Raw genomic sequence first — 26,623 nt, 5'->3', positions numbered from 1 at the left:
GAAAGCCAAATAAAGAATCTGATCAATGCAATAGAAACAACTCACGAAGCAGGTTGATCTGTGCAAGCCGCAACAGTAGGTCTATTCGATTCAGCCAAGTTTCGCTGCACCTTCTGCACCTGTTCACGGTGCACTGCACCTAGACCTTCGATTTTCCAAGGTGCAGTGATGCCCCCTGCATCCCTGTGCTTGGTCGGTGTGTATATATATATGCATACTTGATGGGTCTTGCAGTGAGCCTTTGCCTGTAAACATTGTGACTGTCACACTGTGCTGTATATTGGGTTAATAAACCTGTGTTTGTTGTTGGCGATCTGACTCCAGAGCCTTCTCTACGCTGTGTCGACAAACCTTGCCACAGCGCCTTCGTACATTGTGGAGTAGAGGAACGTCGTGCCCTTTTCTGACCATCACTTGTAGGGTAAGGCTCGTGTAAAATCTCCACAACAGATGTGCTAGCCCAGGCCATGCTGGCACTTTCGTTTTTGAATGTGTACAGCGTCCTCCTTAGTTCCAGTCCTTTTTTTAATAGTTTTGTAGCTTCTGTATAATGTCTTGCAATAGAGTGTTGATGTCTTTGTATGTCCAACAGTACTTCCCATGGTGGCGTTATTGGCGCTTCGGCGGGTTTCAGCCTCATGTGGCCTTAATTGGTTATCCCATGCCTTGATGTGTTTTCCTTATGTCGTGTTTTCCAACCGGGATCGCACATGAATTCGTTCTTTATTATATCCCATACTGATGGTACCATTACCAGCTTGAGCAGCTTCTCATTGTTCAAGTGCTTCGATTGCCCAGTGATTGTATGAAGGCTTGCCTTTTGTAACTTTTCGATGTCGCCGAGGTCACAATCAGGGAAATCATACACGGCTGCCCCGTAAACAATTTTTCCAACTGCGACTGCATTTTCAAGCATTTGGCATGCTTTCTGCTGCACTCCGCCACACTAAGCTTGTTTGACATTCGTCGGACCATGTGCCACATCGGGCTTCATTTTCGTTTCAGGGTGCAGATCCATTGCTTGGGGCTGTTGCACCTAGCAATCTGTGCTCCGAGGATCCTGATTTGTCTGTTGGTAGATGTAATATTGCTTTGGCCGATTTGTAATGAGATCTGCTTGCTTGAATTAGTCACTTTTTTTCAGTCTACGCTGATTATGAAAATGCAGCTGTTCTAGCCGGAGCGTTACAGATGACAGAGGCGATCGAGTCCCCCTGGGCCGCTATTTTGTAGTGATGCCTTATGCCTTATTTCTATGCTATTCTTATCATCCACCACACACGGCCGCCTGATCCCGTTGATAATGTGGGCAGACCGTTGCTCTGACCACTGGCCAAGCGCGAAAAGTCTGAAAAAGCATAGAATCGGAAAAGGCATCGCTACAAAATACCGGCCCTGGTGACGTCACACCAGAGCATTGTCTGGAGTGCTGCCATTAGTCGTGCATGCTGCTGCTGCCCCAGTTCTCCTAGTGCGGGAGACAACATAGAGTCTTATGCAGTTTGAATAAATGAAGACAGTTTGAATTCAAAGTTGTCGGGTTTCGATGTCTTTCTGATTGGGTCCCGACAGGCTCAACATTTTATTCTAGCCCTGTAACGAAGCACTTGGAGCCCTTTTAAGCTGTCAGCCAAGTGTGGGGTAACAAAGCACCCAGTGGCTCACTTGAACTGGTTCACCAGCTTGTGCACCTTGCAGTCCGTCCTCAACTGGACGAAATTCACCAGCACACTCCTCTCCAGACTCGCCTGGAAAACAAAGTAATGTAAAGGGTCCTGAATATTTCGCAATAGGATAGAAAGTTGGGGGAGTTGGTACGGTAACATGATCTTGAATTGTAGCGCGAAGTGACACAGACAGACTGTCTGCTTCTAGTCTCTGTCTGTGTCACTTGGCACTACAATTCAAGATCCTGGATATCTCGCTGCGCGTGTTTGAAAAAAGATTTTCCACTACCCGCTGCGCTGTTCTTGCTCAATTTTTTCGGAACGATCGCATTTTGGCGTCGATTTCATTTAGTATAGCACTTGGCACATTAAATTGCCTGGTTTTCAAGAAAAAAATACAAGTTTGCCTGCGCTTATGGGAATGCGAGCCACTGCCGCAACGGCGCAAGCATAAACTTGTGTCGCCGCCTGCCATCAGCTGCAGACAGCAGCGCTTCACGGAGGGCTGCTGCGTGCTGCCCACTCCTGGAACAGGCAACTGCTCTCCCTGAAGCGCTGCTTTCTGCAGCTGGCAGCAGGCGGCAACACAAGTTTATGTTTGCGCCATCGTGGCAGTGGCTCGCATTCCCATGAGCGCAGGCAACTTTGCCTTTTTTTTCTTAAATACCAGGCAATTATCTGACCCAAATGTTATTCTAAACAAAGTCGACGCCAAAATGCGATCGTTCTGCAAAATTTGAGCAAGAACAGTGCAGCAGTGCGCAGAAAATATTTTTTGCGAACGCACGCAGCGAAATATTCAGGGCTTTGTATACACAAAGCTGAGAGTCAAATATTTCCTTCAGGTTCCTATAGGTATGCCCCCAGATCTGTAAAGACATTTAAAGGGGGTACTGACACAATACTTTCGAGTCCCTTTTTTTTTTTCGCTTTAAAGGACCCTCACCAGGTTTGGCCATTTTAAACAGAGAAGTGCTGTGTATACAATGCGTGCTGATGATCATGCTGGCAAAGTATTACACCGCTGCACGCCACTGAAAACAGCTGAAATTTTGTTCCAGCATGCTCGGTTGTTCACTATACTGCTACATTGGGCCTCACGAGTAGCAATATTGGGGGCAAGGACTTACGGAGTCGCCATCTGTCGGAAGCGCCTCCCTTGCATAGTATGAGGGATAACGTGGCGCGCGCCTCATAAATTTGGCTTACGGCGCCCAATAAAAACACCATGCGGCAGCCCTCCTCGAGATTTCTGTACGAACTCTCAAAACGAGGGAAGTCTTTATTGTGAAAATAATAATCTTGGCCAAACTGAAAGCACATAATCGTTTACGGACGTTATCGCTTTACCGAATATGCACAGCGAGCGTCACTGCGGTCACCGCGATGGAGTCTCCTGAACCGGCTTCTTGCGTGAAAGGCAGGCAAACGCTAAGAGTAAACTATGTGAAATATGTTCTTATAGTGGGCTGTCTGTGCAACTGAATGGAGCATAACAGCATGAAGCCTCAATGCAGCAATCGCACGGGTTCGCAGTGACCGACTGCGCGTCTGCATGCATATCCGCGCACAATGATTTGCTTTAACTGCGAGCGCATTTCTGCACCATGCCGCCAGCTTCAGGCCGCATAATATGAGCGTTTCACAGTACACAAGCAACCATTGTTGCGTGGACGCTATCAGAGCTATTCAAAAATAATTTCATGATGTGCCGTCGCAACAATTCAATCTTTTTTTTTTCCCTCTAAATCCTTATATGTTTCAATATCATTATTTCTCATGCTTCTCATGTTTATCGGCCTTCTCAGCATGTGATTTCCTGCTGCTTCTTTTTCGTAATCCAGTACATTAATTCATAACACAAACATGACCAAGTGCCATGCCTTCTTTTAATGTGCTTCTTACCGCTCCCTTTCCATTCCAGCGAACTTGCCAGTGCCTAGCATCAACAAGTTCATAGACCAAATAAAGCGTCATGACACTAGCCAGGCAGCAGGCGCGTGCGAGCGTCTCAGTGCGTGCTTTCTGCTATTCACCAAACATCGCAGTCCTGACGGTGTATCAGAAATTTCAAGCAACAAGCAATACACCCAAAATTCACCATAATCATAGCTCGGGCACGCTTTGGAAATGACAGTCTCACTTTGCATGAGTCTGCAGCTCGCCTTTATTTTTTTGTTTGTTTTGTGTCCCATGTAGACTGATGTGGTTATTTCATTTGGTATTGTTTGACCTTGAAAAACTATCGTGGAAACCTTGCTTTTACCTAGAAATTTGCCATGAGCCAATAAATACTACAAGTTTGTCTCAAACATGTTAAATTGGCAAGTCAGAGCTCCAAAAGATGAACAAGCACTAAGCAGACCAATATCGTCTGGTTTCCAAGAGCCCATTATTTGCGGAGCAGTGAAGAAAGTTAACATGGTCAAGGGTGCGGAACTAAAAGGATCAAGAAATAGCAGAGAAGGCACAGAGCAAATGTGCATTGCAGTCATGCCTTAAGTCAATAACTTTTCTCATGGACTGCAGAATGTTGCTAGCAAGTTTGATGTCAATGTTGTTTTCAGCACCCCTAACAAGCTAGGACGACTCTGCCAAGCTGGGGCAAAAAAGAATGGAAGACAGAAAGCAGATGTGTCTTTGCTTTGAAAGAAAACTCAAAGTTTATTAAATGTAAAGAAGGTGTAGTGTACTTAAGCAAGGTCTGACTACGGGCTAGTTGGAATTCCATGGTATAACTCGTCACTTACAGCGCAAACATAGACGGAGGACACGTCGTCTACGTCTACGTCGTCCTTTTTGTCCTCCGTCTATGTTTGCGCTGTAAGTGACGAGTTATACCGTAGTGTACTTGTTGCCTTTAACTTGCAGCCAAGTTTGCATAGGGAAAACTGGCCAGTGTGTTAATACATACCTTAAAGAGCATCTGTAATCACTGGGGAAAGATAACCATTCACTATGAAACTGCAGAGTGCACAGAACAACATGCAACCGTTCACACTTAGCCGACCACTGTAAACGCTGTCATTGTCACCCTTTTTTTTTTGTGATAAAGCGGATCTGTTGGCACATAAAAATAAACATGAAAAATACTTGAGGCCTTCTGTGTAAGAAGGCATGCAGACTGCACGTGAGTGAGCGATCTGTTTTACTCCCTGACATAGAATTCACCTTTTTGAATAGCATGTGATTTTTTTATATCTTTTGCAGTTTCTGTCAATGATCTGCACATGCTCATTGCAGCTAGCCGCGGTGTATATGTTGTAGGAATGCAACGTATATACAATGCTCTCACGCATTTCCTGATGTTGTTTTCCCCACATGCCTCTCGTGCCTCTTGCAATCCAGTTTTGCCATGAAGCTTTGCATTGGTGGTGGTCACTGTAGGTACAGAATAGTATGAGAGATGGCAAGTTTTGTTCTGCTACTGCCACCTAATGGCAGGGTTACTCGCTCACAAAAGGGAGTAGCCTCTTCCTCTTTGGCTTGGCTCTGGCTTTGGAGCGAGGTGCCAGAATGGACAAACACGATCATTTGAATGTGTCACCATTCGTGTGACTGTACACGTGAACGATTAGGCATTGGTATCTGGCATGTGACGAACATATTCGCTCTATATCCTATCACGGTGAGCAGGACTTCCTCGATTCATTAGCGCCCATCAACATGTTCCACTGGTTGTTATTTGGCTAGCTGGCGACGGTGTATACAGGGAGCAATAAGTGCCCTTTTATTTGTTACCACTACTGCATTGTCGTTTCTTTGTCCCAAGAGCACGTTTGAGACCTCACAATGCATAATCTTCTCCTGAAATAAACTGAGTTGTGAGTCAGAGCTTGTTTTTAAATTACTCGTGTCCTTTGTCCTTTGTGTGCACCACAGTTTTACCATGACAAAGAAGCAGATCCCTGGTAAACTGAAGTGTGCATAATGTAAACAAACCAGAACAGCAGACATTATGCAGTTCTCTAGGGAAAATTTTAACTAATTCAGAAATACTACTCACTACAAAGCAATCCTGTAACTGTATCATAATTCTTAAACCCAAATTTATTGACACAATTGGTTAGCAATATTTTGAGTGAGAAATACGAAATGGATGGGGTGACATTGCACACCTTCTGCAATTTGACGCTTTCAGTTTCGGATTCGAATGCATGCAGAAAAGAAAGGCTGAAAAACGGCTGTAACATTCGAATGGGTTAGTTTGGAAATCTAATCCTTTTTGATGAATAATCTTGAAAAGATCGACACTACTTTAGAAATATATAAAAAAAAAAAACGAAAAAATGACAATTTTTCAGGAAATGTGTTTTCAGATGTGGTGACGTACCTTGACAAATTTCTAATGTTTGACAGCCAATAGTGTCTCATTCTCACACTTCTACATGAAAGCAAGAAGTGGACTGAGCACTTGCAGTATGCGCACCTGTTTTACATGTAGCACTGTGGTGACATTTAACGAGCTAAGTCAGCATGCAGCAACACACTACACCATATGTTTCGGAGCCAATGATGCTAGTTTGCACAATGCTTTATGAGCTGCAGGTATGACGGAAAGCTCGTCGGCCCCTTTATTATAAATTATAATAGTATCAATGTCAAGCATAATTTTCTGTCGTGTGGCCGATGTTCCCTGACGCCTTGTTCCCTGAGCCTTGTTCCCTACCGTCAGGGGAGCCGAAACGTCTTTTCTTGTATTCTTTCAGTGGTCGGTGTCCTTTTCTTTTTTTCCCTTCTTCATGATGCCTCCCGACCAGACAGGCTTCCGTCAAAACCTCTACTTATGTGTAGTCATGTTTCCACACTTCCAAAAACTGAGTAACAAGGCATAAACAGATATTTGCTCCAACCTAGTATCGGTGCTGAAGTGACTGGCCCTCTTCTGGTTGCTGGTGTGGTTAAGAAAAAGCTCTAGCTCAGGAGCTCCTATCTATAACTACATGGTATGGGAGAAATTACTTCTTTTAGGGGGCTTCTTATGTTTAAGGAAGAAGTTAAAATCTGCTAATTGTAGAAAATGGACTATCAATTTACAACATATTTTGTTGAAAAAATTCCTGAAATTTGTAAAAAAAAAAAAAAAAATGAAGAATGCTCAAGTATCAAGTTTACAACTCTCTAAATGAAAGGGAAAAATTGGGAGCTGCCTGGACTGTTGTAGCATGAATCTACAAAGCTGTAACTCGCCAATAAAATACCTTATCACAATTCTGTAAACTGCACCTAATAGTAAGTCGACTGCTGTTAATTGCAACACAGTCCATCTGACATTGTGGTTAATTCAGAATGACCTGAAAATTCCCGGCAGGAAACCATACATTGCTATAGAAGAAAAAAATTGTTTAGTTTGAACGCAAATGCATGCCATATCGAGTTATTCGACCTCCACCGGCACCCCCTTATGCACGGAGCAGTTACCAAAAGCTTAAAAACATAAATTTGGCAAATGGTGCTAGTGCTTCCCCAGGCATGAAGCTGATTTATTTGTATCTTTTAGTGGCCAACACTTTTTCTGAATGTGAAGCCGTCTGTTCCCACTTATGTCTTTTTCTGTCCCACTGAAGCAGCATTTAAAAACCTCAGCCCTCTTTGCTACATGTTGGTTCCGTAGTACTTTAACTGCAAGATGAAAAATGACATGACCGACTACTTCTGGCAAAGAAAAAAATTTGCAAGGTGAAAAAGTTCTGCAAGGTGAATTAACAAGAGTCGACAGTATATCTAAAGCAGACAAAACTGATGTGTTATACACCACTGACGGATCCAGTGATCCAGATAGGACCAAGCTGCTAGCACTGCCTAGGAGGCGTAAGTCTGCAATATCTGAGGGATATGCCATCATTCTTAGCAACAAACAATTACCGGAGTGCCACAAACATGTTCAACAGTGTTGACCAAAATGTTGCTTTGAGCTAAGTTGAAACCTGTGGAGAAAATTACCTTGGTGCATGCTGTTTACAGTCATGTTCTTGAGTGTGATAATGCACATTGCATCAGGGAGACTGTACAGGTCATCGCTAAGTGCGACACCCGACATACTCTTCATTGCAATAATAAAGGTGTTATATAGGCGGTTTCGGTTTCAAACCGTAACTGGCTAGCCCTCAGGGGGTGCTAACGTATTGACGCAGAGCCTATTTGAGGCGCTGCAATGACAATAAGTGCACTCTGCCTCGGTCTCCGTTTGCATCTCCGTGTTGCTTTCAGTGCCCGGCGTGCCCAACGTGCCCGGCGCTGCGACCATGGCGGCCACGCCGACGTAACATTTTGGCGACGACAATAAACCCTTCCATACGTACTATGATACCTTCAAGATTCCTTAGAAACCGTTTTGCTGCCATGGACACCGGATTCTGCCCGGACGCTACTAGTGTTGGCACCTGCACCATGTCCTGCTGAGCAGCGCGTTCCTTCGCCATTCCTACAACATTTTGGCGACGAGAATGATTCAAGTACATCGTGACTACCTGTAAGTTGCGTTTACTAACTGCATTCCTTACAGCATCTTTCCCTTTGCCTGCCCGTATTTCAAGTAGTATTTCTGCACTTTCTACAACTGCCTGATTCCTGCTTGCTGCTTCTGTAACCCCAGTGTCCACTTTCGCTGCCCTCCTTGCCAGCAGCATTTTTGCACTGTTTGCATTTTAACGTGCCTTCGATGTCATTTGTCTCACCCCCAACGCTACTGCACCATTTGACAAATTTATGTTTTTAAGCTTCCTTGTCATCCTTGCATCTGTCCTAACCCTTCGGCCCTGCCTGTTACTGCTCGGCATGAATGCGGCAATCCCCCCAACCCTTCCTGTCATGCCCCGGTGTACCGGCCATCCCTTGGCTAAAATGGCGACATGTGTTGCAGGCATACATCCCCGCCACCACCAGGATCGTTACGCCGGAACACAAGGAAGCGCTCCTCCTCAATGCGCTGGGGGTAGAAGGCATCAGCATCTACTACAACATCACCGAGACGAAGACAGAGGCCGACGAAGGGACAGGGGATGCGCGGGCAGTTGATGTTTATGAAGCGGCACTTGAAGTGCTTGACAACCATTTTTCTACAGAAGAAGATGAATTCTGCAGCTGCGTCCAGTTCAAGCGCAGATTCCAATGTTCAGCGGAGCCAACTACCGAGTTCATCCAGGATGTGCAACGGCTTGCCAAATCATGCAAGTTTGGAACTGCTACCGATCTCATGGTCTAAGATCAGATCCTTTGCGGCTTGCAGTCGCAACAACTTTGCTGCAGGTTCATTCAACTCGGCGAGTACTTCACCGTCAAAAAAGCATTGGAAATTGCGCAAGAAGAGGAACGCACCAACAAAATAATGGAGAAGCTCGGCGTTCTACAAGTAGATGCCGTTTCACACATTTCACAGTGTCGTCTGCCACAAGATGGCAGCCGCGACCAGCCCCGTCTTCCTCGGGACTTTCTCAAGATGGTGGTTATATTCCCTGCCCGACTGCATTTCAAGACGGCGGCCAACGGACCAACACTCCCCCCCGACTGCGCCGAGATGGCGGATGCCAAGAGCGAGGAGGTGGGCCTCCCCGTCAGGGATAGAGACAACCGGGCGCTTCCTGTGCCTCCGCACCGTCGGCTCGGCCCGGCGGCAGTTTCCACTGCGGCTCGCTGCAGCACTGGGCAAATTTTCTGGGTTGTCCTGCCCGCCACAAATTCTACCAGACATGTGGAAAGAACGGGCATTTCTTCCAAATGCGCCGTTCGTCGGAAAGTGCTGGATATACAAGAGCTGGATACACAAGAGAATACTACTCTCAAGACAGTGATCATTCTACACATTGAAGATGCTGTCGGCGCCCTATCGCTTACGCATGTTCCCGTACAAGTTAACAACGTAACTCTTCCTTTGATGATCGACACAGGGGCAGTAGTCCCACTCCTGAATGTTCAGTACAATAGGCACTTCTCACATATCCGTCTACTTCAATTGCATCTAGTCATCCAGAACTACTCGAAGCAAGTGGGGAATAATTTGGGATCTTTCTCCAAAACTGCCAAGTTCCAAGATAACTCTGCTGCAATGAACTTCTATGTCACCAAACACAGTTCATCACTTCTGGGACTCGACGCTATTGACACTCAAACTAGTGATCGATGGAGCGACTTTGTCTTGGCTCCAAGCCTCATCTTCACCACTTGGTTCCCACTGAACGGAATATCATCTGGCTTCACTGAACTTACATGGTACAGTGGACTTCAACAGTACCACAGGCCAATGCCTGTTCGATTTCACCACCAGCGAGAGTGAACCAGTGTAGAGTGCTGGAACAGTCTACCCCAGTTAAAGCATCGTGATGGCAAGCTCTGCGGAAAGCCCAGGTGGACAGTAAATCACCTGTCAGTTTGCATGTTGAGTGCATTCCTACCAGGTTTTTCTATAGTGGCACGCAGGTTAAGGTATATGCCCTTCTTGCAAGTTCTTCTCTAAAACACTCAGATGCAGAAGTTACCTTCGGATATGCCTTCAGTGAATTCCGCATTTCAGTGCAGTTCTTCTCATTCGTGAGTGCACTCTTATACAGCTCGTAAAGTAGCTCGAATGAGTGTTTCATGTTCAGCCATAAGGCAAGAGAGTCGGGCACGGTTAGTTATGCTGACTGACGTGGCCAGTCAAAATGCTCCGCTCTCAGCATGGACTGCTGAGCATTTCACAGGATCTGAGGATTCTGTTCAGGCACCAGTTTCTCATCTGGCTGTGGTGCCCAGCCGTGTTCTTTTGCCTGATAGGCATGCAACTGAACCTAGTGGTTCAATGCAGGCACCTTCTCAATGAATGACTGATGTGCCCTGTCCCCATGCTTTCTCAGAAACACCTAACGCTCATGTCTCCGAGCCTTTCTGCTCACATACAGTCCTTCATAAGTCTTCGCTCCCAGCTGTGCCTGAGGAGCGTGTCAGTGGATCTTTGGATTCTTTTGAATCTTGTTCTTCGCCTTCAGAGTTGTCTGACGGACACTTCAGAGAGCTAAGGAGCTCAGAACAACAGAAAGCTGAGCTAGTTGGTAAGGATTCATTATGCAAAGGAGCTCAAATGTCAAGTCTTCATCTCTGCCCCCAGTTTTGTTTGGTGGGTGCTTAGCTGAGCAGCATAGCTCAAAACCAGCTTCGGAGCCATTACTGGCACCTATGGACAATACGTAGCTTTTTGTACCGCAATAGCCTCGGCGGTCAAAAAGGTGGCGCCGCAAACCGCGCCACCTAAATGATATTGTTCCATGATGTTTTTTCCATAATTTCCTTTAGTTCCAGATGTTCGTATCTTTTATTGCGAAAGCAATACTGCTCGAGGTTTCCGCTCTTGGCCGTCGTCCCGGAGAATCCACCATTGACCTTTAGCGTGACCTATGTGTGACGTCATACCAGCTGTGGAAAAGCGGGGCCCCAACTCAGCTCATCGCGATCGTCCCAGCGAATCCTCCATGCTGCAGCTGCGCGCCGCTGCCGCAAGGGGCGCTCGCTGTACGTGACGTCATGCCAGCTGTGGAAAAGCAGCCCCCCCAACTCGGCTCGCCGCGATCGTCCCAGCGAATCCTCCACGCGCTGCTGCTGTTGGGGAGGTGCTTGCTCTACGTAACGTCATGCCAGCTCTGAAAAAGCGGCCCCCCAACTCGGCTCGTCGCAGTCGTCCCAGCGAATCCTCCATGGTATGTCGGATGATGTGTATAACGTGAAGCTGCAACGATGTGCTGCAGCTAAGAAGCGGTGGCGTGCGGAAGAAACGAATGAAGAGCGGGAACAACGTTTAGCTAAACGGCATGCATATTATGCAGCCAGGCGAATGCGTTCAACATCTCTTGATCTGGGTACATCACAAGTATCATGCATGCTCTCAATGCTGACACGAATTTGGCGACACCTGATCGTTCAACAGCAAGTCTTATGGAAGCTTTAAATGGCAACGAGACTGCATCTACACGTTCGATGAGCAGTATGGAACTCTACAACCTGAACGGAAGATTGCTTTCGCAATCCACTAGGCTTAGCCAAGCTAAGCCTCTGCCATTTTTTTTTTTTTTATGTACCAATCCTGGACAGTTGTCTAGATATTTGGCTACTGTGCAGTCCATTGAGTTTGTCATGTGTATAAACGTAATTTATATTTTCATACTCAAACTCACAAATTGGACATCGCACTTTCAGAGATATTGGCTGGTATTGCGTAAAACTATTCCAATATGTTTTTTTCTTTTTTGAAATCTATTATTAGCCCTCTGTGATAAGTTACAATGGTTCAAGTCCAGCCAATATGAGCGGATGCCACGCCCAAATGGGCAGAGCCTGAGCCATTTTGACCTATCATGTAGGGCTAATGGCTGATTTGGAATAAAAGTGGATTGCAATAGCTTTATGTTATACCGGCCATTATTGTTATGGAACCTGACTCATTGTAGATTGCTGTATTCAGGTTTCTATAAGGGCACTTGCATACGTCCAATGTGTATCCTTTCCCAATTTCTGATTTCAATCAAGTAGTCCCTCTCCTAAAGGGTTCCTCAAGTCAGTCAGACTTAATGGGCCTGGCCACCCGTGTTTTTCATTACTTAGATGATTACATGGTTTTTGTGGCCAAAAAATATTGCACTAGACTCTTGGTCAGCATCATTAAAGTGTTTAAGTATAGGAGTCATAGCCTCAGTATATCATGTGCGAGGTTGCCAAAAACAACAAGCTGCATTTTTGGACCCTTCCTCAGGTTTTCACGACAGTCACATCTGGTGGACGTACTCGACTAAAATCATCAAGCCTTCTTTAATGCTGGCTCAGCACATTACAACATTGTAAAAATGGTTCGGTCATGTCATGCTTGAAATCAGCCTTGTATTAATCATGTGCTTGTGCAGGCTAGTTTTGAGGTGCCAGTTGACCGTCTTCTATCGGCTGGGTATTCTCCCAGTTTAACATGTACTTGCGAATGATTGTTCAGTAAAATGAAAGTAGCGACCCGACAGAACCCCGAGAATGCTGCCCCTGTTTCGGAAAACTGCAACATAATCATTACTCTGTAGCTGCATTACTACATTACATTACTCTGTAGCTGCTGTAGCTGCATTACTCTGTAGCTGCAAGAAGGCTAGTGTAGTAGTTATGATGCCGATGTTGTTTTCTCTTTAAAAATTCAGCTTGGCAGTGCTTTTGCAGCCATTCAGAGGAAAGTGGAGGGTGGGGCAGCTCATCAAAGTAAGATGTGTACAATTAACCACACCAACAGCCTTATACACCATTACAGGGGTGCTGTTTACAAAGTTCCATTGTCTTATGGCAAGGCTTACATAGTCCTAACTGGCCATCATATTACATCATATTATTTTCATTGAGAGAACATTTGAATTCACTAAAAGGTACACCCAGCTCTTTTACCAAGTCAATGTCAGCCATGTGGCCACTCTCCAGATTTTGATAACACTTCCATGCTTATGAGGCACATAGCTCAGCGCACCTGTGAAATTCCCAAAGTTTTCCAGGTTGAACAGTGTGCACAGTCTTATGTCAGTCAGCCATCTACCGCTCAAGCTAAGCAGGAGTTTGAATTTCTAAACTGCTGATTTTGTCACCCACTTTTGACATTCTCATCCTTCTTTCTTGCTTCTTTGTGACTGTACTTGAATGGCACATGCTTCCACTAAACCTTTAGTTGAAAGACGGCACCTTTGTCCCTATTTTTCCTTATCTCCGTCTTTTTGTGCTAGCTGTAAAGCCTGAACCTGTTCCACCACACGAGTGTGCTCCATTCTTAGACTCACTGCCCTAGGCCTCCTTTCAGCTCACTCACTCATGAGTCGGTGCGAGTCTAAGTGAGCTGACTCCTGAGTTCATGTCCTTGGGAAAAAGTAAACAAGTAGGCAGGGCACAGGTAAGCCCTGTGATGTCAGCAACACTGCAAAGTGTCTCAATATTCTCTAGAGCTTGTTTTGTACCATGTGGTCAATACTGCAAATGTATGTATGCTGTATTCATGGCCTTTAGGTAAGCAAAAAGCAATGGTGAATTGTGCCACAATTACCAGTTGGTCGTCCCGACAAACATCCTTTAGGTTTTCCGGTGCCACCACCAGCAGGTTGCAGAGGGCATGCAGAACATCGAACATCTTGTCCAGAGCAAGGATCTTGAACTGCTTGGCACATTTGCGGTACTCATTGTGGTCACAGATGAGGATCATGCCACCTGCATCATCACTAAATTAGTAAGATGACCAGATCTGCACTGACATGCTAATAGGCCGAAACAACCACATACCCACCAGGCGAGGTAAGGTAATCCACAGAGCAAGGTGGGTTACGCTGACAAGTGAGTGACTAAGTAATGCCACATATAAAGTCCTGAGGCGTTTGCAAGCTAGTCCAATATGTTGATGTATGAAAAGTTGGTGCGTATGAAATGCTAGGAAAACTGGCGGCTCTCTATATGAAGTGTCTATCAACTGCAAGGGTCCCAGAAAACTGGAAGAATGCAAACATTATACTAATTCACAAAAAGGGAGACGTTCAAGAATTGAAAAATTATAGGCCCATTAGCTTACTCCTAGTATTATATAAAATATTTACCACAATAATCTCCAATAGAATAAGGGCAACACTGGACTTTAGTCAACCAAGGGAACAGGCTGGCTTCAGGAAGAGATACTCTACAATGGATCACATCCATGTCATTAATCAGGTTATCGAGAAATCCGCACAATACAATAAGCCTCTCTATATGACTTTCATAGATTATGAAAAGGCATTTAATTGAGTAGAGATACCAGCAGTCATAGAGGCATTACGTTATCAAGGGGTACAGAACTCTTACGCAAATACCTTGGAAAATATCTACAAATATTCCACAGCTACCTTGGTTCTCCGCAAGGAAGGTAGGAAGATACCTATAAAGAAAGGGGTCAGACAAGGAGTCACAATCTCTCGAATGCTATTCACTGCATGCTTGGAAGAAGTATTTAAGCTGTTAAACTGGGAACATTTAGGAGTAAGAATCAATGGCGAATATCTCAGCAGCTTTTGGTTTGCATATGACATTGCCCTGTTCAGCAATGCTGGTGGCAAATTGCAACAAATGGCTGAGGACCTTAAAGGGCCCTTCACCAGGTCTGGCCATTTTGAGCTGACAAGTGCAGAGCATACATTGTGTGATAACGATCGTGTCTGCAAAGTATTACATCACTACGGGCCTGTGATGTGTGTAGTGCGCAACATGGTGCGGTGGTCAGAAACAGTGGCGTAGCCAGAAATTTCGTTCGGGGAGGGCTCGGGTACTCCTATGTAAATTCATGTAGAAAATGAATCCGTTTTTCTTGGCACCCACTGCACCAAATTTGATGAAGTTTGTTGCATTAAAAAAGAAAAACATGAATTCTACTGATTTCTGGTTCTCAGTTTTCATTTAGGTTGTCAATTCTTTATTAAAAATTGTCAAAAATCGCAAATTTCCAGGAAACGAAACTATCACGTTTAACCCTTTCGCTGTCACGGACGTACCGGTACGTCATCGCGCTTCCCCCCCACGGTGTCACTGACGTACAGGTAAGTTCTCTATCGTGCGTTCAAAATTTCGCGCCTGAGCGCGAAGCTGGCGCTCCTGAATTGGCCACGCCATCTGTTGACTCTTTCTACAAGTTCGTATATTCTCCCCGACCTGTGTTAACCCATGTATTGAAGAGTACGGTGCGACTGCCACTCCCCACTTTCTCTTTGCTGAGTGGCGCGGTGGCTCCGCGTTCACTGCATCATGCGTCGTGTGCGTGTGGTTATGGGTTCAAGGGTTGTTCTGCCATCTCCGCTGGTTTGAAGGTTTTTATTTTTCTTCTGTTGGTGTGTCTGCTACGCCGCGTCAAGTTCAGGCGCACGTGCCGCCGTTGCCTCTCCGAAAAGAGTGACTCGATTGCTGCTTTCGCTCTCTCGCCGAACCCTCGCTTCCGACTTGCAGCAGTAAACGTAGAGCCCTTCGAACTTTGTTTAGCCTTTTTCCATCTCCCTCTGTCTTCTTGATCACGCAACGTCCCATTTCTCTCCGTTGTGCGGGCGACTGAAAGCGCATCCTCCCAGCGCGCAGTTACTTTCGGATGGCTGAGCGCGCGGGACCTTCGTCTGCTCATTGGTGCGGTGGCTCAATTCCAATTTCGAATACGAGCCGAGCTCGGATTCGGACTCGGACAGAGTCGCATGCGAGGAAGAGGGTTCCGCATCGTCAGATTCGGATGTTGAACGGATTTTATAGTCAGGCTGATGATGATGATGATGTTTACTAACAGCAGCTGCAGAACACTGAAATGTGCATATAGCATTGACTACGTTATTTGTATACCAATCATAATCAAAAATAAATTGCTATGTTCATTCCCTGTTATGCTCGTTTCCTGAAACCACGCCGACACTGGGGGTGCGTCACGGCCAGAAAGGTCCGACAGCGAAGGGGTTAATACTCTGTAACTCAACAATGAAAAATAATATCATAATTCTGTGAATTGCATCTAATAGTACATCTATACAGCGGACAAAGCTGATATGTCACACATGAATCTAAAAAAGTTTAGTATTATGGAAATACTGCTTTTGCAGAACCCTTGTACACCACGTAACCAAGTAACGTAAGGTACAAATTGACATCCCAAATTTGTCCGGTTTGACTGTTATAATAGATGCCGTTTACAGAACTGCGATATCTGTTCTTGATGCAGAGCTATTAGTTTGTAAACGTTGTGCTTCTATTTTTTTTGCACTTTCGAATTGTTCAAAATATTTAAAACAAAATTCAGGCCCTAAATCAATATTCCGCTTCCAACAGATACTATAATTTAACTTTTGCTCTCAAATGCAACAAATTTCATTAAAAGCGATTTAGGGGTTATCTCAGAAAAGCATTTCGGCGTTTTACATGTATTTGAATAGGCCGCGTCAAAGTTGGGCCCGAGCCAGAGCGTCTTCTTAAACAATTTCTTGAGGGATCAAATACATGAATAATAACTGCATTGCCCTAGCCAAAGATGCTGCAATCGAATTCTTGAACGCTACGCACTGTCAAAACATGTATTTTTTCATTAGAAGATATTCTCGTATGTGCCAAAAATTGTGCCCAAAATAACTGATATCAATGCTTCCGTGTTTTGTCTATTTAATAAGTAAAGAAAATATCACACGAACTTTAGAACTATATCAGTTCAAAACCAGCAAAGCAGTGCATGCCACTGGTATGAAAAATGTAAAGGCCATGAAGTGAACATGTTGAGGACAAATACGTTAATTAAACTTTGTCAATCAAGAACCTTGTTTACATTTTTGTACATATGCAACAGCCAGTGAAAAACCTCAATGACGCTGTCATTTATTCCAATGTATTATGCAGGAGCAGCTGCCACCGGTCGTGTATCGTGAGTAATTGCCCCCAAATTATTGTCCCAACAGAGAGCACGTATACAAAGCCGTTCTGCAAAATATACGAGGGCGGGTGAAATGAAAGTGAGCCAATGTGCATACATGACAAACGGGGTACTTTATTTAAAAGTAGTCTCTCTGAGCATTTAGACATTTCTCCCGTTGACTAATGAGTTGCGTGATTCCCCGTCTCATAAAACCCCTTGGGTTGCTGCTTCAAAAAGCCTGCAACTGACTCTTTCACGTAATCGTCCGACACGAATGTGTTTCCCTTGAGCTGTTTTTTCATTTGTCCGAAAATGTGGAAGTCGGAAGGCGACAGGTCTCAGCTGTATAGCGGATGTTGCAGCGTTTTGAACTTTGCCAGCTTTGTATTAACCACATCAGCGACGTGGGGACGGGCATTGTCGTGGAACAATTGAAAAATAAATTATGAGGTTTTACGTGCCAAAACCAATTTCTGATTATGAGGCATGCCGTAGTGGAAGACTCCGAAAATTTGGACCACCTGTGGTTCTTTAACATGCACCTAAATCTAAGTACACAGGTGTTATCGCATTTCGCCCCCATCGAAATGCGGCCACCGTGGCCGGGATTCGATCCCGCGACCTCGTGCTCAGCACCCCAACACTATAGCCAGGTCGTGGAACAAGATGGCCCCATTCGCCAATTTTCCACGTCGTTTGTTCTTGATTGCGACACGCAGCCGATCCAGCGTTTCACAATATCGGAAACGGTTGATAGTCTCTCCGGGTTTAGCAAATTCCATCAGTAATGGCCCCTGACGATCGAGAAAAAAAAGCCAGAAACACCTTCCCACCGGAAACGACGGCCTTTGCTTTCTTTGCGGGTGGTGAACTCGAATGTTTCCACTGTAAGCTTTGCCATAGTGTTTCAGGGTCATAGTAGTGGCACCATGGTTCGTCCCCGATCACAGTTGCACACAAGAAGTCGTCACCTTCATTGTGATACCGGATGAGATGAGTCAAAGCAGTGCAGAACCGCTCCGTCTTCTGGCGGTGGTTAAAAATCTTATCCATCCATTGCGCACACAAGAGCCGATAACCGAGATGTTAATGAATTATGGCGTGAACCGAACCGTGACTGATGTTCATATGCTCTGCCAGTTCATCGATGCTTATCCTCCGTTCTTGTCTCATCCGCCCATCAACCTTTGCAATTTTGTTGGGGGTGATTGCACGATGGCTTTTGCCTGGTCTTGGATCCTCTTTGCAACTTTCATGTCCTTCTTTCAACCGTTTACTCCAACGCTTCACATTGGCCAATGAAATGCAATGTTCAACGTACATGGCAGCCATACAGCGACTAATTTCTTTTTGGGAAACACCTTCAGCTGTCAAAAATTTCTCGGCACCACGCTGCTCAACTTCTGAAGAGTCCATTAAGTCACGCAACCATGTTCAACCTAGTGTATGAGAGCATTAAAGAAGATTTACCCTCACACTTGCATGTCACTTTTGTAAATGAGAGATGCCTTTGTGTCACGTGCATGCCTCGCATATAATGAACCGAACCATTACTGCGTGAGATGGGTAAGCTCACTTTCACTTGACTCGCCCTCGTTCATTAGAAATGCGAAGTTACAATGGAATATACAAATGCTTCATAAAGGGCAAAAATGTGTCACTGGAAAGAAAGTTCACTGCACGTATACAGAAAACCTCGGAACAAGATATTTAAGTATACATGTAAGTCACCAATAAATCTACGTATCTAAGAATAAGTCACTGTATATAATGCGTCAAAGAAGGCAAATAAACATGCTGCGCAATTATGGATTCACAGAATCCTAGATCCCGCCCCCATTCCATCGACTACCCCCGATGTATCGCACGCGAAGGAAGGCGGCGCGCTTGCTTCCCGCTTTTCTCATTTGCGCACACAAGACTGAGCCACCATCGTGGGCTCACCCATTCCCTCCTCCCGTATGCTTTCACTCGCACATACAGCATGCGGCGCGCGGTCACGAAGTTATCGCCCTTGGACTTCATACGAAACATGAGAGTGACGGCGACAGAAGGAATGCGCCTGAAGTGTCCATATAGTTACTGCCACACCAATATAATAAGAATATCCAGCAAATGAAATGTCCCGTGGCCGATTACTTTCCACAAAAGAAGCAGCAAAATCGAACTTTCACCATGCGACAATTTGCTGCTCCGCAACAATGTATTTTTTTTTCCTTTTGTGGGGTGGGGGCACCGAAATGAAAAAAAAAAATACAAAGGAGAGTAAGCTGGCCAATATCCAATGCCTACTTTGGGCATCTAATGTGGCTACCGAATGAATATAGAAGAAAATGTGAGACGTTTGGTCCACCGAAAACCATACGCATAGTGCTCGGTATCCTACACCGGCGAGACAAGACTTTCCGGAGAGGTTGCGCTTAAGCGAACGCGGTGCAATCCGTCGAGTCCTCACCGTGATGGCGCTGAGCGACCATTGTTTCTTTTTCTCGTCTGCTAGCCAGAAGGTGTCCAAAACTCTGCCAGGCAAAAATACACTCAGCCAGAAAAAACCAAACGCGCACCACAGTGCCCCGCGTGGTGGTCACGGCAACACGAGAAAAAGGCATGCGCTCTGGCTGGCTCTGGCAGCCAGTGGGTATATGGTAGCGAGAATGAAAAAATTGAAGAGGCTTAATGTGTCCTCACGAATAAAAGTCAAAGTAGGAAAGAAATCTATAAGGCCGTAGTTAGCCTGGCTGGCTTCAGTGTCTTCACATGGATGCTTTGGCATAGGTGAAAAGAAAATGTTTATATTTTTTATGGGATATGACGGCACAAATGAACGACCACAATGCTTCGTCTCATCGGACCTCACTGCGTGCTTTGTCAACTTGCCTGATAGTGCGTTGATTTGGCTTGTCTCGTTGTATGTACCGATCTAAGACTTTAGAAAAGTCAATGCGCAGTTGGTGTCAAATGTTTATAACAACATCAAACCCACAAACCTCCGAAATTGAATATCTAAAGCACAACTTTAGAAATGTCAATGCACCTTTCACTTCAATAGCTTATGAGAACTTTATACCCATAAAGTTTCGGAATTGACATCCACGCACTCCATAGATTCCGCGGCCTCCGCGCGATTCCGCGGTGAGCCTGTTCGCGATCAAAACGCCCTCGAAACTTTGTCCTCGGATGGGGCTGCTTGCGTTTATGATTCCCGGTGCATGGGCGTTGCCGCGAAATCCAGCCCGAGTTCACAATGTTCGCGGGGAAATGTCTTTCCGAGCATGATAAAGACATTCTAGACAAAATTCAGAATGATTTCTGGTGCCGGGGGTTGCTTTGGTCGTCGTTCCATGTACAGCATGAAAAAATTTCAGGGGGGGCTGAAGCCCCATAAGCCCCCCCTCTGGCTACGCCCTTGGTCAGAAAGGACAGAAGCAGATGACAAGGAGTGCATGCGCCGAGGCAAATTCCGTGCTGGAGAAAAAACGACAACGCCGAAGAGCATCTGGCATCTGAACACGCGGCGCAAGAAAAGAAAACAAGAAACCAATTAGGAGAAACCACGGAGCGTCAAACAACCAATCACAAAACGACTAACCGGCCAAAGCGGAAGAAAAAGTGAGGCGTGCTGGCAGAAGGGGGGTGACGCCGGGAGAGTTCCAGGAAGCGACGCCAGGAGAGGGTCGGCCACCGGACCGGGAGTTGAAGACGGGCCGTCGAGTTCCGGACCCGAGCCACCAGGACTTCACCCGACCGGGGCCTCCTGCCAACCCGTTCCTGTGCGTCGCCAGTCTACCCGAGCATGCCGCCAGCTGTTCAAGGCCGGCGAGCTTCTGCGCCCGTGGGCAGGATGAGAGCAGTCGGGCTACGGGCCCGTGTTCTACACCCAGATGCCCGGCCAGAACGCCCCGCCATCTGCTCGTGCCGCCTTCTGTCCAAGGCCAGCGTTCGAGCTTCTGTGCCCGTGGGCAGGACGAGAGCAGTTGGGCTACGGGCCCAAGTTCTATGCCCAGCTGTTCGGCCAGAACGCCGCCGCCGTGTGCTCGTGCCGCCAAGCCGCCTGTCGTCTATCTTCAAGCTAGAGCAAAGGCGCTCCGGTCGCCCGGTCAACCATCCTATACCCCAACTGTTGGTGAGACTGGCGCAACTCCTTTCATCAACTTGTCACCGCGTCTCCACGTCGAGACTGTTATGCGTCCCTGCCGTCGTGGCAAGCCCGGACACGCGCACTAGTTAACGTCATACTAGCCCCAAGTGTGTTTCTTACTGCTGTTATGTCTGTTTGAGTGTTTATTTCATGCTTTCTTTTTCCTTCTATTTATTTTAACCCTCTTTCTAGTTTCATTAAAAGTTTGTGTGTGCGTTTTCAAAACCAACGGCTTTGTCCTCAATTAGGTTCTCAGAGGCTCCGCCTAAGAGAACCGTCAGAACCTTTGAGTACCATACCTTGCATCACAGTGTCACAGAAAGATCTGAAATTTTAAACCGAACAGCGTTTTTCCTTTTTCTCGCGGCCGCCGTACTCCAAGCCGGAGCATGACGTACTCGCATCCCTGCGCCTACATACTCGAGTCCGCAGTGTGATGTCGCTCGTGGTGACACGTGACTTCGAGAATTATTCAAGGCACAATCTGTTATTTGTGTGATCTGTTGCTTGAATTGACAAATTTAAGTTTAGAGAAATAATATAACACACAAAAAGAATGTTTGCATGCTTTTTTTGCTTTACTTCGCACCGAAGCAAGAGAGATGTACTTCCTCTTCGTCTGCTTGTTCCCATGATCGTGCGGTCAGGTGCGCAGGTATTGAAACTATGCCATTTTCTACCGTGTTCCAGCACTTCAACATGCTCTGCAATCTGCTTGTTCTGCCTCAGTATTCGTGTAGCACTGTATTATACCACTAGTCATGTGTCCTTGTGCACAGCGTGCAAAATCGTGCGCTGCATGAAATGATGACAGCTTGCACCCAACACTGCCAGTGGAAGTGTGCATCGCCGGGGGGGAAAAAAAGTGAAGGCAGGGCCCATGACGTAGGTGTCATGTGATCCTCGAGGTCCAGCATGGGAGAACGCAAGGAAGGAATTTCGCTTGCGGAGGCTAGGCAAGGCGAGTGGAGAGAGAGTCTCGCTATGCAGTGGAGCCCGCCTGCTGGAATCATGGGTTCGTGGCACTGAAATATTTCTATCTCTGCTACTAATGAGCCGACTTGAAAAACTTTTGCGGAGGAACGCTCCCTGGAGGACAAGTAACAACTTCCAGCATATAACTAAAGTTTGCTATGGGGCTGGTGAGCGGCCCTTTAACAGACAAAGTGTAAGAGCGGGTTGAAGATTAACATGCAGAAGACAAAGATAATGCTCAATAGCCTGGCAAGGGAACAAGAGTTCAGGATCACCAGTCAGCCTTTAGAGTCTGTGAAGGCAAACATTTACCTAGGTTGTTTACTCACAGGGTACCCTGATCATGAGAAGGAAATTTACAGAAGAATAAAAGTGGGTTGGTGTGCCTACAGCAGACATCGCGAGATCCTTACTGGAAACTTACCACTATTACTGAAAAGAAAGGTGCACAATCAATGCATTCTACTGGTGATAACATATGGGGCAGAAACTTGGAGGTTCACAAAAAAGCTCGAGAACAAGTTAAAGAGTGCGCAAAGAGTGATCAAACGAAGAATGTTAGGCATAACATTAAAAGACAGGAAGAGAGCGGTGTAGATCAGAGAGCAAATGGGGATAGTCAATATTCTACTTGACATTAAGAGAAAAAAATAGAGCTGGGCAGGCCATGTAATGTGTAGGATAGATAACCGGTGGACCATTAGAGTTACAGAATGGGTGCCAAGAGAAGGGAAGTGCAGTCGAGGATGGCAGAAAACGAAGTGGGGTGATGAAATTAGGAAGTTTGCAAGCACAAGTTGGTATCGGCTGGCGCAGGACAGGGGCAATTGGAGGTCGCAAAAAGAGGCCTTCGCCCTGCATTGGACATTAATAGGCTGCCGATGATGATGATAGATGCATGTGAGCCAACATTACACAGTAGACTCTCGTTAATTCTAACTCCAAGGGGACTGGACATTTATTAAAAAAAAAAAAAAACGAAGCTTGAACTAAGGAGAGCCCCATTTAATAAGCGCTGATCAATTGTGTGGTACAGTGGGCAAAACCAAAATCGTTACTAGGATTGGTTTCAAATATGGTTCTTGTGATAGTGGTCTCTGATGAGGGTATGAATAATTCCATTCTTTCCTCCACCAGAGCACGACATGTGCCGGAAGAAGCCTAGGTTCCCTATAAAGTCCATGTGCAATAACATGGCACTTCATGTGCCTTTTGTTATGGGTGCGAGAAAAAACTTGTGAGGGTGAATTGAGTAGAATGGTGGCTTCAAGCCTGCTGTTCTTCTGCATGCTCAATGTTGGAGATAGCATGATCAAGTGTGCCCTAGGAGGGTGCTGTAGGTGATGTAACATGATGGTAACCTGAGCCACATGGGCACATGAAATGACATTAACTTGCTAATGCCTTAAATTTGAATGCCATTTGCGTGATGCCACACGGACAAACCTAATGCCATTTGCCCTAATGTTAGGGGTGTGTAAATATAAGAAAATTTTTAATATTATATTTTTGACGTATGTATTCGATTCGAAAACTAGGTATTCAAAAATTTTTGAATATTCTATAGGATACGAGTACTCAAAACAAATCGAATATATTTCTGGTTGTGCGGGAGCAAAAATTGGTCTTAGTGTTTGTTTCTATCCAATCTAAGAAAGTGCGTCTGTTTTGTGCTGAATTTTGCTATAATTTCATGCTGCTGGCGAAATTTCGCTTGTGCTTTTTCCTCTCGCATTCTGTTTCCCTACACTCCACAAGGACGTGAGTGACCGCCCGCCTTTCACCACATGTACCACATGTAGGAGGTTCACCAGTCGGCAAGTAGTTGCGTGTACTGTATTTATGCCCTATTCTTAGTCAACAGAATGCAACATCAGTTTCTCTTAATTTTATTATAGAGGAGGAAGTGCTTAAATCTGGCCTGATTAACTGAAGTTTATTCGAGGTTTGGGAGTCCCACAAGTGTTGCCAATAACCTCTTGATATTTTGCAAATAAAAGGTCTCAAAACTATGGCGAGGACAGCTATGGAATAGTTGAAATCTTTTCTTGCTGTGGATGTGGCGATTTCGTCAGCAAGCACATTACTCTCGATGCCTCTGTGCCCTGGCACCCAGCATATAATAACATGTTGATTACATGCATAAACAGAGCACAAGAGTGTATAAAGATTATTAATTACAGAATTATTGTGCTTTTTAGTGATGCTAACGCCTTAACAACGCCCAGAGAGTCGGTATATATAATTGACTTTCCTAGTTTTAATTGTTTTACGTGTTTTACAGGTGATAATAGTGTATAGGCTTCAGCCGCTGTAAAGATACTTGTTTGCGCATGCAGAATGCCAGAGTCTGAAAAGGATGGACCAACTGCTGCATAAAAAATGCCGGCTTGTGACTTAGATGCATTGTTGGAAAATTCCGGGCAGCAGTACTTCGACCGAAGTTCAAGGAAGTGCATCCGAATGTGCATCTCAGGAGCACGCTTACTGACTTCAATAAATGACATGTCACATTCCACGAGCTGCCACTGCCACGGTGGTGACAGCTTCGCTGGAAGCATTAAATGGTGTTCTACCAGTGGGACACACATTTCTTCACTGAGATTCCTCACACGGAGCAAGAGGGCTTTCTGGCTTTAGGCCAATTATTAAAAAATATGGCACAGGACACATCGTTTACAATTGTGTAACAAGGATGTTCAGGATTCAAGTTTACTTTCAGATAATATGTGAAGCCAAAATATGACCTCTGTAGATGGAGTGACCACTCGTTTGATTCTACATAGAGACTTTCTACAGGTCTTGCCCTGAAAGCACCGGTCGCTAGGCGAATACCTAGATGGTGCACAGGGTCTAGGGTTTTTAGCATGCTCGGCATTTCAGAATGATAGATTATTACTCCCAGGAATTTGTGCTCACTGCTCACAGATGCTCTTGACTGATGGTGAGTTTTGGCATTGGTGTTATGCCTCTTTTGTTTGAAAAGAGTATACACATACATTTGTGGCAATTTATTTTAAAGCCATTTGCATCTGCCCATTTAGATAATTTGTTTAATGTAAGCTGTATCTGTCGCTCGCAGATCGCAATGTTGCACAATTTAAAGCCTATCTGTACGTAAACAACATACACAGAATAAAACATTGTGCGTGGTATGACTGTATACAGGGAGTTCATTTTTACAATAAACAGTGTGCAACTAAGCACACCCCCTTGCGGCACCCCAGTCTCCTGGGTGAATGTTTTAGATAAAGCATTGCCCACTCTCACATGAAACGTGTGGTTGGATAAGTAGCTTTTCACTGTGTTTAGCATATTTCCTCGGACCCCCCCTCGCGGAAAGATCTCGTGAAATCCTGAAGCACCATGTCGTATTGTATGCTTTCTCTAAATCTAGAAATACCGACAGTAAAAACTGCTTATGTATAAATGTATCTCTGATGTTCGCTTCGATGCGGACGCGGTGGTCTATTGTTGATCTACCTTCTCGGAAACCACAGTGGAAGGGGTCTAGTCTTTTGTTATATTCTAGGAAAGAGATTAGGTGCCGGTTAATCATTTTTTCATACAGCTTGCAGACAGCTTGTTAGTGGCTATTGGCCTGTAGCTGCTGGCTAAGGACGGGTCTTTGCCTTGTTTAAGTATCGGGCTGACTATGGCTTCTTTCCACGAGGACGGAATATACCCAGCCGCCTACATGGCATTGAAAAGAAATAGGAGCATTTTCGGTGCTTCGGGGTGTAGGTATCTAATCATTTCATACATAATGCAATTGCCACCTGGTGCCGAGTTTTTGCAACAAGCAAGATACGAATTAAGTTTAGCTAAGCTAAATGGACGATTGTAAACTTCATTCGATGAGTCTTTGTGATTAAGGGGCTCTCTTCATGTTCTTTTAACCTCAGGAAAGATTCTGTATAGTGCGATGCACTTGAAACATATTCAAAGTGTTTGCCTAGATAATCCACCTGATCTTCCAGGCTATCACCCTGGGTGCTTACCAAAGGTAGAGGACGCATCTGCCGGCCTACTAATTTATTCACCCTATTCAAGACTTTTGTCTCGCCCATGTAGGAATTTATACCAGAGATGTACTTCTCCCGACTCTCCCTTTTAGCACGTCGACATGTTCTTCTACCCTGAGCCTTTATTTGTTTAAAACTCATCAAGTTTTCAGCGGTTGGAAAGTCGCGAAGTTGTCCTCAAGCTTTGTTTTGGTTTTTCTGTGCTTTTTTACATTCTTCATTCCACCATGGGATACGACGCTTATTCGACATTCTGTTAGTTTCACGAATGCATTTTTTCACAGCCTCAATTATAAAGCATGTAATATATGCCACAGCATCGTCTATATTGAATCTATTTCATTCCGGATTATATATTTAGTTCTCGGAAAAGTTCCCAGTTAGCCAATTAGATCTTCCACCGGGCAGCATGTGGCAAGCATTCATCTTGTTTTGCTAAGTTTAA

At 45.3% G+C, this 26,623-nt stretch overlaps 1 protein-coding gene across 3 annotated transcripts in view; it reads right to left on the bottom strand.

Moving 5' to 3' along the window:
• Positions 1 to 1,526: 1,526 nt before the first annotated feature.
• Positions 1,527 to 26,623, bottom strand: part of Sec10 (Exocyst complex component Sec10) — a 180,103-nt gene continuing 155,006 nt past the window's right edge. The window contains exons 15-16 of one of the 3 annotated variants that reach the window (XM_050192964.3): positions 13,693 to 13,853; positions 1,527 to 1,748 (exon numbers count right to left, since the gene is read on the bottom strand). In XM_050192964.3, the coding sequence (XP_050048921.1) occupies positions 1,662 to 1,748; positions 13,693 to 13,853 (248 nt within the window). In that variant the 3' untranslated portion in view covers positions 1,527 to 1,661. Of the gene's footprint in view, positions 1,749 to 13,692; positions 13,854 to 26,623 lie in introns of those variants that run through there. The other 2 variants (XM_055078304.2, XM_055078305.2) reach the window with 2 other exon arrangements.

This window comes from Dermacentor andersoni, chromosome 10 (assembly GCF_023375885.2).
Source record: "Dermacentor andersoni chromosome 10, qqDerAnde1_hic_scaffold, whole genome shotgun sequence".
NCBI classification, from domain to species: Eukaryota; Metazoa; Arthropoda; class Arachnida; order Ixodida; family Ixodidae; genus Dermacentor; species Dermacentor andersoni.
Note: the sequence above shows the minus strand (reverse complement) of the source record. Positions and strands in the feature narration are given on the sequence as shown.